Source organism: Eutrigla gurnardus (assembly GCF_963514095.1).
Source record: "Eutrigla gurnardus genome assembly, chromosome: 11".
Taxonomy (NCBI): domain Eukaryota; kingdom Metazoa; phylum Chordata; class Actinopteri; order Perciformes; family Triglidae; genus Eutrigla; species Eutrigla gurnardus.
The window spans coordinates 10589824-10604530 of record NC_139925.1 but is presented as its reverse complement, the minus strand read 5'-3'; the positions used below and the strand labels follow the sequence as shown (position 1 = coordinate 10604530).

General features: G+C 40.5%; 1 protein-coding gene across 1 annotated transcript; it reads right to left on the bottom strand.

The window, feature by feature from the left end:
- Nucleotides 1-1814: 1814 nt before the first annotated feature.
- On the bottom strand, nt 1815-13355 carry xpo5 (exportin 5). Its single transcript, XM_084021840.1, has 33 exons — nt 13109-13355; nt 12433-12554; nt 12275-12347; nt 12040-12177; nt 11588-11770; nt 11433-11459; nt 11163-11348; nt 10652-10728; nt 10515-10559; nt 10311-10401; nt 10128-10211; nt 9902-10027; nt 9735-9825; nt 9512-9640; nt 9208-9323; nt 8953-9108; nt 8648-8689; nt 8470-8559; nt 8140-8339; nt 7940-8042; nt 7398-7579; nt 7113-7213; nt 6935-7031; nt 6699-6834; nt 6456-6554; nt 6281-6327; nt 5970-6076; nt 5345-5404; nt 5101-5183; nt 4904-5011; nt 4413-4550; nt 3838-4002; nt 1815-3573 (listed from the first exon to the last, which is right to left on the bottom strand). The coding sequence occupies exons 1-33, from the start codon at nt 13208-13210 to the stop codon at nt 3427-3429; spliced, it is 3651 nt and encodes a 1216-aa protein (XP_083877966.1). The 5' UTR covers nt 13211-13355; the 3' UTR covers nt 1815-3426.
- Between the last annotated feature and the right edge of the window lie 1352 nt (nt 13356-14707).

Below are 14707 nucleotides of genomic sequence, written 5' to 3'. Positions count from 1 at the left end.
TTGAAGTAATCACAGAAAGAAGCAGATACAGAATATTTATATAAAAGCTACGTTATATTCCCAGGACAGGGGATGTTGTTTGCTGTACAGATTGTAAAGCCATCTAAGGGCTCATATTTCATTTGAGATTTTGGGTGATATCAATACAATAGAACTGAATATTTGTGGACAAATTATGACACGAACTTGATAAATATCAGGTTTGAAATGACAATTTTGTCAAAATAACAATATCCACACACAAACACACACACAGACAGACACACACACACACACACACACACACATTATATCAGGTAAAAGTCTTGCAATCACAATTTTAGAAAAAGAAAATGTATTCAAGACCCTGTCAGGATTATATAGTTGGATCAGTTTTTTATGCAACTTGTATGCAGCATTTAAATGCTGTAGCTGCTGAAGGTGGAGCTAAATGTAACTACTTGATGTACTTTGGAGTAGTTTAATCTCGAACATTACATCGTATTTTACAAACCGACTACAGATTTGATATGCAAAAATGCTTAAGGTGCGAAGTAATGACTAAACATTAAGGCGAAATAAATGCACTGGAGTAAAAAGTAACGACATTGTTCTCTGAAATATAGAGGGCTTTAAGTAAAAAATGTTATATATAAAAGGGAAATACTCAAGTAGTTACCTAAACCATGTATTTAATTAGGGAGAGTACTTGGACAAATGTACGTGCAAGGAAGCACCTTGCTGTGCCAAATTAGCTACTAACTAACTGTTAGCCTACCTCTATCTAATGACTCACCAACGTCTGTTCAGCTGCTACTTGCTAACGCTAATGCTAACTGTTAAGGTACCGCTGTTTTCTTGGCGAAATTTAAAACTTTTAGGGGCTTGTTCTGTGAGTTGGTTGTGTGCGTTGAACACTTCAAACAACTGTCCGTTGACTATTCATAATCAAACTGTCTGTATTAATGTATTCAGTCTCAATATATGTTATAATAACACAAATGTCCAACATACCACCGGTAAACGGTAGCAGCCAACGGCGTTCTTCTTCTGTGCGCTTCGTTACAGCTATTTATGGCAGTGGACAAATTAGACGTTATCGCCCCCTATCAACTCGGAGGCGGAACTGTTTTTACAAGTGCTTTCAAAGGAGTCTCTTCACTCGTTCACTAATTCAATATCCCTTCCTGATACAAGAAGTACATGAGTGCTTTGCATTTTTTCCGAATTAATTAATCTTTAAGGTTTAAGAGACAAGAACATTTTGAGAAAATGAACACTATGCAAAACCAAAGTGGAATTGTGTTTATTACACACACAGACAAAATATTAATAGTATTAACTAAGAAAGCAATGACGTTATGTCTGAAACATTAACAGTAACGTCTGTTGAATTGCCATATTTTATATATGAGCTAGACAGCTCTGAAGAGCAGTCAGTATAATTATCCACATTTGTATTTAGATGTTAATAAAAACATTTAAAATTATGTCACTGTAGGGATTCACTGAGATCATCCTAATTACAAGTAACAAGATAAAAGATTGTCACAGGAAGATAACAAAACAGACTTATGCTTCTCTGGAGGTACATTTAATTTAACATAAATTATTTCCTACATTGTCTTTTTATATTAAGATTTTATGTCACCCAATTGACATAAGCCATCTGTCCCCATGTTGGTCATTTTGCAAAACGTTGAACATTGTGAATATGCATACAAAACAAATAATGAATATTACTTTAATATGACAATTTATAGAACTTTAAAAAAATGTAACTTACTTTTTATAGAAATTCAATCATTCAACAAAAGATGAAAATTTGAGATGAATTGGATTCAATTTTTTTTTATTTAAAAACCACAAAATATAAATCACACTACACTTTTAAAAAGCCTATTTTCTCCTTTGTACAGAATGTTTTAGTGTTGAATAAGCATTTTCTATGGCCACATGTGAACAACCAATTTTCAGTGATTATCTGAATTTTTTTATTTTTGGTCATAATCTACACAACACAAAACAAATCACTCTCTACCATAAGAGCTCCATAAGAGCAAAACATATCCATCAAATTATGCTTAAAAAGAATCCCTTGGGCAATGAAGGAATGTAGTGCCGTTTCTTTTTTTTCCATGTCTGGCAAAAAAACCAGGAGAAACACAAAAACCATGTGAAAAACAGAATATCATCACCAACAACTAGAAAACAGAAAGACTTGGATTCAGCTACACATTAGTTGTTGATTCTACATCTTTATGAAAATCATCTCTCATTATATATCCTCAGACATAACTGCCTGGTCATGTTTCTAAAAGTGAGTGTTTTGGCACAATATGTGGCTGTATTATTTGAAGTTTGATATGTACTCTTTGCATTAAATAAGCAAATCAAAACATTATTTGGGCTGTGTAAATTGCGCTGACATAACTGTCAAAATCCAAACCAACATTGCTTAAAACAAATCCTGTGTAACGTCTGCAAACTAGAAGACTGCTCATATTTATATCTACAATAACCATTCTTGAAAACACAATTTTTTTTCCTTCTTTTTCTTAGGGTATGTTTCCATAAAGCATCTGCAACCCATGTTAGAGAACGCCACACCTGAGTTAGCTTTAGCACATCCTTCAGAATCCAAGACCGCGTTCAAGCTTGTCCAGTCCAATTATGGCAAATAAAGAAATGTGTACCAGGATCTGTCCAAGACTTCATCTCTTCACCTGGAATATAACAGCCTCTACAGCAGCAGTGTGGTCTCACAATATATCCACAGCACTAAGGTCTGCAATTAAGATTTTAAAAATCTCCACCACTCGAAAAGCCACAACACACACACACTCCTTACTAAAAGGCTATTGACTATACTGGCTTCTCTTGTTTGGATATCATTAGAAGCCAATTTCTATGCTGAATATTAAACCACAGTTGGACTCACAGTTTGATGCATCTTTGCGTCTTATTATGCCGGGTAATTGGCAAATATGAAAAAGAATCAAAAATGTCCAAATAGAACTGAAAGAATTGTCCGGCTTCAAAATAGATTTGTGGCTCAATAAAGCTTCTGATGCAGAGTAAATCTTAATGGTTAGTCTACTATTTCAAGATCTGACGGAGAAACAGACAATCACTGAAATATTTACTACAAATTCCCATAGCTCAAATACCTCCTATTGGTATGAGCAAGGGAACGGAGAAGAAGTGTGGAACATGATTTTGAAATGGACCTACTTTGCGATACTCGCCTCCACAAATGACAAGTGGAAAGTTATTAATTATGAGTGGTGCTGTGAGCCAACGAGGGTTGAGATTTAAAAAAGACCTATTGACAAACAGAAGTGTTGACAGTTAGTCCCCAGCTGGAGGATGGCGAGGGAATCCCTGGTTTGTACACGCAAGTCCGTCTTCAGTCAGTGTGAAGTCCCTTAGAACCACTGTGTATTCCTACAGGGTGTTACTCTCCGGGGAGAACAGAGCTTCCAGGCCCAATGCTTCATTGCCCTGCACATCCTTTTCTGGCTTCGGCTTTTTAAAGAGGGATGGAAGATTCCGGATATGAACCTCCTTCCTGAACTGCTGGCACAGAGCTTTCTGTTGGCAGAGGACAGACGGGGGGGAGAGGTTAAAGAGAGCTATACAAGATCTACCAGAAAGAATTTCATTACATCGTACAGCCCTGTTGAGCTGCTGCACATTTTCTTGCTGCTGAGCACAGACGTTTTACAGCACAGCCAGAATCACAGTGCTGAGTAATGCTTTGCGCCGCTAGGCCGGTCTCTGGTCACTTCTGATGAGGTTTCTACAGAGGGACAGGATAGAGAAGCACTGATCTCTAGTGGCAAAATGTGGCATTACCCCAACAGTTCCTGCAAGGAGCTTCTTGAACTGGTCTTTCCTCTTCTTGTCTCCAAGTTTCTGGGCACTGGGGTCCATGAGCCTGTGGTCATACTGGTCCAGAGTATCCATACTGATGTTTGGGACCTGAGACATCACTGTCCTCAGCTCCGCGTAGCGAGGTCGCTAAGATAGATCGATGGACAGGCAAGGACATTAAAGAGATTCTCAGGAACTCCCGCAGATGAAACTCTAGTACTATATAGAGCTGAAACAATTAGTCAATCAACAGGACATTAATCAGAAACTACTTTCAAAGTTGATTCATCGTTTGCTTCGTTATTTTTCATGCAATATTCCAAATATTCATAGACTCCAGCTTATGACAGTAGTATTCTAATAATAATAAAGGTTAAATAAAATGAACAAATTAAATTAAAAAAAAATCTCATCTCAGGCATTTGAATACTGACATCTTACAGACAAAACAACCAAGAAAATAATGGGTATGTAAAATGATCATGAACATAAAAGCTGACCAAACAAAAGCAGAAATAAAGATCAGACATGGCAGATATTACTCCCTTTAGCCTCACCAGGTTTTCATAGATGAGCATTGCCAGCTGAGAGAGGGTTGAGTTGCAGACCTCGTGCTGCCCATGAACCTGAAGGCCTCGAAGAACACTGGTAAAGAACCATGTGACCGCCTCAGGAAGAAGATTACCTCCAACAACCTGAAGAGACACAGAGGGAATATGGGACGAAAACGTTTGAAACATTTGGTCAGATACTTTTTTACAGCCACCTTTCAAGTCACAGTTGAGAGACTCTGTCTGAAACAATCAATAAATCCATTCATTAATTAAAAAAGGCTGACACTGCAGAGGCAAAGTGTGCAATAAAGGGGGACATAAATACATTAATTGTCTTTAAGTTTAAATTAAAATACATGTCAAGTCTCTTACAGCCCTGTGTGTAGCACTTTTTAAGATTTACATCTTCAGTAGGAAGGAATGACCTATGGCCTCCCTTATCCTTTAAAAGAAAGGGTGACATGGAAGGATATTAAAAAAAAAAAAGACGCTACCTGCCGCAGAAGTGTCCAGCAGACCATGGACGCAGTGCGGTGACAGTTACTGGTGTCCTTCCACGACAGCGAGGTGAAGGAGAGGGTCAGCAGGGTCATGTAGATGTTCTGGGTGACGAAAAACAGACATTGAGTTTATATGCAGCATTTAATGAGTGACCATGCTGTTCTCTGAATGTTAAGTGTCTCCGGCTGACCTCGTGTTTCATCAGACATTTTCCCAGCTCAGTCAGCTCCTCTGTGGGCTGGGCGGGAGACGTCGCCTCCATCATGTCTTCCTCTACAACACCACATTCCAAGCAAAGCGCCTTAGTTTGCTTGTTTTTGTTGTATTGATGTGGTAAAGTCTATATTGTATGTAGTGTGAATTCAAAATACATTCTTATACTAAAAGAATAAAAACAACCTATTGATTCACACATTTTAAATTGGACTTCTTACCATCTAGTTCCTCTTTACTTGCTGCTGGTTCAGGAATCTTTTTGGAAATGCAGCTCACAGCTAGAAGAGAAGAAAGAAGTACACAGTAGAGGTAAATTATTTTAAACCCAGGCAAGAGGTCGTCTTCCACAATATACAGAGTCTCAGATCTTTCCAAGAATTATGGCTGATATTTGCACTTTCCTAACGACTTCGGAAACCATTTTTAGCTTGTGCAGCTGGCACAAACAACTCGACCACATGACTCAAGTGCATTAGCAGTATTAAGGAATAAGCCCTGAGCTTTACAGCGGGTTTACACGCGGACATTGCATTGCCGTCATAAAACTAGTGTAACATCATTGTAATAAAAAGAAATATTTAATATTTCATCAATACTTATGCCAACAAATGCAAAGTGGCTGGCACATAGTACTGAATGTATTGCTAGTTAATACTTCTTTCACTGTTTATTCCTTAACTCCAAGTATATTAGAAAATAATCAGCTTACAGCAACATATAATCGCTTTTAAATAAGAAATTATCCTCATTAAAACAAGTGTGCTTTTATCTGATGTTTTAGATATGACGTCAACAGCTGTTTGCTATGCTTCTATGTAAACGGGAGAAGTTACTGAAACTTACTGAGAAGATCCAGCACCTCCCTGCTGAGCAGGCGTATCAGCTGCTCCTCCAACATCTCCTGTGTCACCTGGCTCTCCTGACACACCAACTCCTCCTCATCCTCACCACTTAGAACACAACAGACAGGTTACCAGTAGGTCCACATATATTGTTTGAGATGAAAATTCCATTGTGAGTCAATCATAGCCATCCCAACTGGTGAGGACCTTCAGGGAACTACTTACTGGGTTTTTTTTTTTTCTCCATCATTTCTAGCTGATATATTTACACACAAAAACGCATACAGACACAAACATGATGCCACAACTTACTTGACAGAGGTTCTCTGGCTGATGATCTGCCACTTGGCGTTGAGTCTCTGTAGAATGCAAGGAAAGCAGGGTCATGAGATTTGGAGACAACCACAACAGTGACTGAGTGAATTAAATGCATCTAACGGTGAGATTACTGGCAAGTGTTACTGAATGATAAATCTGGAGCTCTGACCTGCTGCATGTAGGCAAAGAGAGGTCCCAGCAGGGGGCAGAGTACACTGTTGTAGTACTCCTGAGGACACGATAGCACCAACTGCCTCAGAAACACCCGTACACTTATTAAGGAAATTAAAAGATAATATAAAAGCAAAAACTATATAAAATGAATTAATTATATTTTACATCTATGTACTTAAAGCACGGAAATATGGGGAAAACTGGTAAATCAAATGAAGAAAAAGCAAATAAGGATATGAATCATAGGGCGAAGTCTGTGGTCGGGCAGACAGTCGAGGGAGACAAAAGCAGAGCCAGCTATTTCTTCGCTCAGATTCTTGATGTTGTAGAATTCCTGCTGGAGGGAGACACCTGTGTTTCCCAGGACGTGGAAGCTACAAAAGGTGAAGACAGCAGAAGTGGAGGTCAAATTTAAACCGCAATAGCACACATGGTAGAAACAACACCAAAGAAAGGTTTGGGAAACATTCTCACCAGTTGTCAAACAAGGTGGTGAAAAATCCCTGCATCCGTTCCAGGTTGGTTCTATACACAGGCGTGTCATAAATATCCAGAAGATGCTGAGAGAGACCTGGAGAAAGCACATTATAGAGAAGGTTCAACCACAGCCTCTTCAGATTATGGCTCACTGTGTGGAGAAAGCTCCTCTTACCAAGAACCACATTCTTCTCTGCATCCATCACTTCATGAGCCCTGGAGAAAGTCTCACTCAGACGAGCCAGGTTCTCTGGCATGAACAGGCTGTTATTAGTCCTGCAGTGAGGAGTAAGGAAAAGAGACAAATCAGTAGAATATCAGTACATATTCATGACCCTTTTACACCTACGACCCACAAACATACCCATGTCATGTGTAAATGGGAATAATATGATCATCAGGGTTTTTGTTAGTCCACACGTGGCTCAACACCAGGTCAGTTGTCCCCTGAGAGACGTACCGTATTAGAGCCAGCAGGTTGGGCAGCATGACCAGAAACTGGGAAGTGCAGGGGTTTCTGTAGATGGGAGCTCCGGCAGGGGTGTAGCCCACCACAAAGCCACCAGCCTTCGCTTCCTCCAGGTCAGCAGGCCAGCGTGCCCGCTTTACCACCCCCAACATGGCATACAAACAGAAACTTAACTAGAGGAAAGACAAAGAAGAAACACATAAATAAATGGTGTATTCTTATAGCTGACCGCAAATAATGTGTAGCCATCGAGCAACATGGCAGTCAATGTTCAGTCCATCACTGTGGACCAGAAATATCTCAACAACTATTCGACAGATTGCCATGACTTTTTTATATGTGCCTTTTCATGTCCCCTCTCATATGTAATTCTTAATTTGTCCAGTGATTGACTAAAAGCCAAATAACTGACATTCCCATCAGCCTCCCTCTGTATCCTCCTGCAGGGTTAAAAATGTCTGGAGCACAGACATTTTTTTCAACTGCAATGTCTTATACATACACATACTAACAGTCTACACCGACACACTTACCCGCCCCCTATTGAGCCCTGCTGTGTCTGCTTCTTGACTTTGATTAGTGACCACTTGATTGGCACCAACAAAGGATAGAAACACGGCAGGGTTCCACAGCACACTGAAACACAAAGAAATGAGGAGAGTCAATGATCTGCCATGACATTAAAACGCGTCATGAACAATGTGTTCCAAATATAGAGAGAAATCAAACGCACTGTCTCATCTCGTCCGAGGTCCACTCTGCAACCACCGAAGCCATCAGTTCATCTAGAAAAGCCTTCTGCTTGTCAAAGTCTTTGAACTGGTTGCTGATGAGCACCAGAGCTTCCATCAGTGAACATTTCTCCATGTGAGCGAGCGTGGCGTTGCTCGAGAACAACTTCTTCACGTGATTGTAAAACATTTCAAAACAAGGCTGGAGAAGGGGGAAATGTATGTGAAAGTCACAACTCATGCCTAATCATGAACACACTGTACTTCAAGTACTTTGCTGAAAGCAAATATAATCTGTTACTTTACTTTAACTGGGACACATGGATATTTACCAAGATGAACTGTGGGTAATCCCGGCATATTTTGATGATGGCCGAACAGGCGTGCCTCCTCACGTTCTTCACAGCTCGGGTCCGAGGTGCCTGAAGACATCAGTTGGAGAAAATGTGTTTTTTTGGTCTGGAGAGATGACAAAAAGTGCCAATATTTGGTTTTGTGGAGGGGACTCACCTTACTTTCCTGACCAACTTCAAATGTGATGGCTTTGAACAGCTGTAGGGACAAAAGAAAAAAATACTTACACTATTCCCTTATAATTTGTCAATAATTCTATTGTCACTATCAGACACACTAATGATTTTATTCACAGCAACCTTAAAGTCCCACAACTACCCAAATCACATCTAACCATCATAAAATCCACTTCATATTTATATTATACATTTCCATATTCCTGCAGGTATATGCAATAATAATCGTGAATGGTAGATAATACATAAGAATAATATGCCTTCACCAATGACAACTCAGCTAACCTTGGAGAGGACCTGTGGCAGGAAGTGTGGTCTGTGAATAACAAATGGGAAGAGGGCAGAGACGTTGGTGAGCACACAGGACAGGATGAGTGGGTCTTTGGTGTCGTAGTTCAGCACGGCCTGCAGCAGCTCCATGCTCTGATCGATGGGCAACTTCTATAAGCATGAGGCAGAAAAACACATCACATTCACATCACTGTAATCAACACTATTTTTCGGATACTTTTTTGTTCCGTTACTTATTGTTGCCGTTACCTCTTCCTCCAGGTTTTTGAAGATCTGTGTGACCATACACTCCATGAAGACAGTCATTGCATCCCATTGGACCACTGATGGAGACAAGAGGGAGCACAGGCCCTCTGCAGTCTTAGCTAGTGAGGGGCAAAAAGAGAAGTCAAGTTCATTCACTGAATGCATGAATTCATGACCATCAACAAGTAAATTAAACGAGTTATCCATAGACATTCCTACCTGCATAGTTTACATGTTAAATTAACCAAACCCACCAGGAATCTACAGTAAAACCCTCCCCAAACGTGTCGAGAATGAGAACACTTACATGTTGTTGCCCCAGTATCGATAGGGCTGGTGATCTGATATTGTAACCACTCTGCTGCGATCTGGAAGGCCTCCAGAGGGACGACGCGACATGCAATCCTCACCACCTCTCCCTGCTGCGCTCGAAAAGCTGTTAAGCATGAACATGCACTGTGAAAGACATCAAGAGATAAAATAAAGAGTACTGATCTTAGGCTTAAACACGCTGAATCCGTCACACTTACAATTAAAGAACGAATTGAAGTCCTCGTCGCTGTCGAAGTCCACGCGGGAGTACTCGCAACTGGGGTTATCGTTCCTAGATGGAAATCCAGTCTGGATAGGAAGACAGAACCTTTACACCTGGTTTCCACCCACCCTGGGAATGGTAGCACTGTCATCTGTGTCTCACCTTGACTAGGTTGGTCATAGACCCTCTGAGGTATTTGATGGCCACCTCAACAATAACCGCCTCTTTCGACAGAGTCTCATGTCTGAACAGAGCTCCCCAAGTTGCCAGTGTGGATGACTTTAAAAACTGTAGGGAAAAAAAAAAATCACAAGAGCAGAGATCAAACCGAGCAAAGATTTTTCAGTTTCTACTGATCAGATGTCGTTCACAAGGTTTGTCTTCTCACCTGACTGGAATGTGTAGTGAAGGCTAAAACGGCTTCCATGTACTTGCTGAGATTTGCAGGTACCTCGACCTCTACATCTGAACCCTGTGGGGAGAGCAAGCCATTTAAACAAAAAGTAGAAACTGTTAAGACATGCTGGTCTGTGATGAACAGAGCCCCAATTAAAAAAAAGACAAGACTCACTACTAGTGAACAGAGTTGGCCTCCCAGAGCACACAGGACCTGACACAGCCTCTTCAGGAAGATGTATCGCCGCTCCACCACCTCCACTGCTCTGAAAGCACATACACAGGACTACAAGTCACAGCCAGATGTACAGAATGAGCTTACTTCTATGTTCTACATGTCATTGTACTCCACAGCAGGCAGGTGTGTCACATTACTTACTGTGAATCAGGGGATTTCTTACATATTGCCAGACCATCTGCTGATCTATAACCAGACAGACATAACCGTTCAACACCTGTGACAACATAAGGTTAAGTCTGTAAAGAGAGACGATGCAGAGAAGCGGTTGTACTTACTGGGCTGCAGAAAGAATGTAGTGGATGGCGACGTCATCAAACAGCAGCATGAATGGCTTCCTATCCTCCAGCTTGCCCTATGGCAGAATGAGGCTATTGATTACACACGGCTTATTACTGGTGTTCATTTAATGGAAACTTTATACGCCGAGCTAAGAACACTGTACAGACTCATCTGAACTACGGTTTTATAAGTGATGATGAGGCTTCATTGTCGGGAAAAGAATATTTGCAAAAGTGGTAGGACTGTAAAGGAAATTTATGAAAAAGACTCTCTTCCACACCTATCAGTTCAGGAGTTGAGTAAAAAAAAGTGCATTATAAATAGCCACATGGTGGCGCTATTGGCCTGAATCTGCAGCACTTCTGTCCACTTTTCATAAATTTCCATTCAAATGTGGCAATCTGGTGTTTTTTTAAGATATCATAGAGTAGAAACTATCTGACAAACAGATTAAAAATGATGGCTTAAGCATGGCGTTTCAATGCCTCGTTTTTCCCTGCGAATCACCTTCCGGCTGATGGCGATGAGCAGACACTCTGCTGCCTCCAGCTGCAGCTCTGGTTCACTCAGCAGCAAACACAGTATCTCCAGGAGATGACAGTTTCCAGAAGTGATGTGCAGCAGAGACACCCAGTCTATGTAGCCTGCGAGTGTATTCAGTGTAGCCACAGCGACTCGACAGTGAGCTCTGGCCTGTGTGTGGAAAATTGTATTAAGTAAACAAGTTCATTCATAAAAGGTAAATGTTAGAGCAGAGATGCAGTGATGTTTTCTCACCTGCATTTCATGTCCAGGTGACCCGTTCTGGGTAAAAATACAAATAGATAAAGTCACGTCACTGTTGTGTTTTCCATTTAGCAACATACATAAGTGTATAAGAATCATGATAATATTGAGAAATAAATCTAAATGCTACAAATGTTCCCACTGACCAGTTTACGATAGTCCTCGACATTAACTTGTAGAATGGCCATCATGAAGCTGAAGATGCTCTCCATGTTTTGGGTGAGTGTCTGCTGGATGTCTCTGCGTCGCTGGGTGGGCAATGTTTGGAAGGTGATCACATCCTCCGCCAGCCTCAACAGGATCAACATCACCAGCTCTGTTTGGGCCTCCTATAAAAAGGCACAAGTGCATTGTTGCTTTTATTTAAAAAAGAACATTTAAAAAAATTCATAGCAGGATTAAAGGGTTGATTTTCTTTGGCCAAGACTTTAGTGTGCAATAATGATCACGTGGAAAAGACAGCTGCAGGACTTCCCCCACAATTGGGGGATTTTATTTGTATGTTATGACGTAATTGTATTCAAATTGCATGAGAGCTGGCAAAGAAAACTATTAGTATACAGTATCAGACCACACACACACTATGAAAGTCACTCACCCCATGGCTAGTGAGAGCCTCCATCTCTTTCAGCATATCTGGCCAATGTTGAGGCCATTCTCTCTTTATCATTTCCACAGTGATTCGTGACAGGGCGTCTTTGATGTGGCTCTCCTCCTGCAGGATGGTGTGAGTTCCCTGATAAGACCCAAAACAGGTGTCAGATAGGCGTCAGAAACTGGGACAGTGAGACAAGAATTTCAGTTTCATAACGGCCCACTACGATCACACTCACAGTTGACAGCAGCCGCATGGCACACTCCTTCAAGTGGACTTTCTCTTGTTGCTGCATGTTGTTCCATCGGAACCTGCAAGATATACAAGCTTCCTTTCAAAATCCGCAGGTTTTACCACGTATTTGTGTGTAATACTTGATTTCTATGTTACACTCACTTGATGACGTGCTCCAGAATTTGCAAACCAAAGTGTCTCACTACAGCTGGCTGGGCTTTGTCGGCTAATTGTAAACCACATGGTACACAGAAGGAGCTCGTCTCTTTAAACTCCTCACAAAACTGTCGGGAAAAATAAAGCTCGTTATATTACAGGCACCTAGATACACTAAATTGTATTAAACTGAATATGAATGAACTTAATATTATAATAGTATGTATAATATTGTCACTACAACAGCTGCCTCTGCGACATTGCAATGATTACTTAAATAGCATAAAGCTAACCTACCATGTAGCGTTAGCTAGTCAACGCTAGGTGCAACGTTGCCATTAGCGAAATAACGTATGTTAATAAATATCAAGCTCTGTATTTTACAACCCTCTGCAGGACTACCGGTACCACACCAGATGTTATAATGTATATGAATGAATGGACGTGAGATGTAAATCATGGCATGCCGGCTAGCTCGCAAAGCATCTGGCCATCATAATAGCAACGTTAGCTAACGTAAACACACTTACACGAGCTGTATGGACAATGTCGTTACTAAATACGAGCCCTATCGATAAAAAAAGTGACTTTTTATTCAGACTTGATTCTAGTTTTACATCATCTGCGATAAATGACAAGCTCAGCTAGCTAGCAGCTAGCTAGTAACCCATAGCGTTGCTACCTTTAGGGCCTCCAGTCGGTAAATTTGGGCCGTTTCTGCATCCATCATCACATTCACAGCTTTGATAAGCTGCCCACACATAGCGGACACCTGGTCAGCCATGACTTCAGGTCGCGTCTGGCACACTGTTAAGGCGAAAGCGAGGAGCGCTCTTATGCAAAACACCTGCACGACAGTGAGCTGCTCGGGCAGATAACGTTACCAACGTGCACGAAATGTGCTGCTTGCAGGTTTGAACCTTTGGCTCGCCGTCGAACGGGAGTTCTGGGAGTTGTAGTTGATGGACCTTTTTTTTTTTTTTTTTTTTTTACAGATCGTCTATATTCCGAAAGAGAAGTCACTTCTGAAAAAAATGTGTTCATCTTATTTCCCAAGATATTTTTAATGAAATTATCATAGGAATACATACTTTTTTCAATAGATTTAAAACAAAAACAATTAGATTAAAACTTTACAAATTGTGAAATTGTATTACCTTTATAGAAATGTGATTATTTATGATAATAACACTTTCAAATGTTTTTATTATGTAATGGCATTTTCCCGATTCCAATATATTTCCTAATGTCTCTTTTCATGAGAGCAGGGGGGAGTTACGGCTTACCACCTCAGTTTCGGGTGGATTCAGAGTTCTGAACCGTACGGTCTGGACCCAGACAAGTTCCATTGTTTTCTTTGTAAGGGAATTTTCTCTATACCTCATTCCCTAAGATTAATACACCAGCAAGCAGTTCTTTTTCTGCATTTTATATTCCAGCCTAGAAGAAATGGAAGGTCAAATTTGGAAGAAAATTGACAGATCTATTTAATTACCAAGAAATTGTTACATTGGCCGTAAAAACATTTAGGAGAATCTAGGTAACTTAGTAAAAACCCAGGTGTTACTGATAATGTTAACAATGGCTCCGTTTTAGTCAAGTGTCCCTTTCAACGCTAGCCTGCGTGCACAATACCGGAGAAAATGTTCTAGTTTTCAAAAACTAGTTGGCACACACACACACACACACACACACACCCTAAAGCCTGGAGCTCTGAGGGCCCCCAGGGCTCTGGAACCCTGCAGTGGCAGTAATTAATACATTTTTCTTATATTGAAATGGCTTTAGAAAATATTTTCTTCTTGGTCAGCATGGAAAGGGGAGTTATGGCAACCTATCCTTTAACATTTCAAATGGATTTATAGGTAGCTACTGAAGATTGCAACTTAATATTTATTTAAAACGATTATTTAAAAAAGCACCAAAAGCTAAACAAAACAGGAGTCAATGATAGGCCTATGAAGTTATCACGAACCAATTGATTGATAGAGTAATTGGAATGATAGAATAAAGCACCTGTGAGATATGAGTAAAAACTATATCTGGGGTCTGTATTCAACTTGTCAAATACGAGCAGAGTGAGACCTCTTACTTTTCTCCGAATCACCTCAGGTTGATCTCTACTTTTATTTGCTCCTTCTGAGAATCTCGTCGTCGTACTGAATATTGGTGGAGCGACCTGGAGTGAACACTAACTTTATTTTCTTAACAGAAGTGAGGGTGTAGGGCGCTGTGTTGTTTACACGGGCCACGTCTAGCCGTTGGGGGTGTGTGTTTTCTG

Excerpts from the sequence above, each read along its gene's own strand:
- xpo5 (XM_084021840.1), bottom strand. The coding sequence starts at position 13,210 with ATGGCTGACCAGGTGTCCGCTATGTGTGGGCAGCTTATCAAAGCTGTG. Across the intron at positions 10,729-11,162 it reads TCATCGCCATCAGCCGGAAG|GGCAAGCTGGAGGATAGGAA; the intron begins GTGATTCGCAGG and ends ATTCTGCCATAG. Across the intron at positions 7,580-7,939 it reads CAGGGCTCAATAGGGGGCGG|TTAAGTTTCTGTTTGTATGC; the intron begins GTAAGTGTGTCG and ends TCTTTCCTCTAG.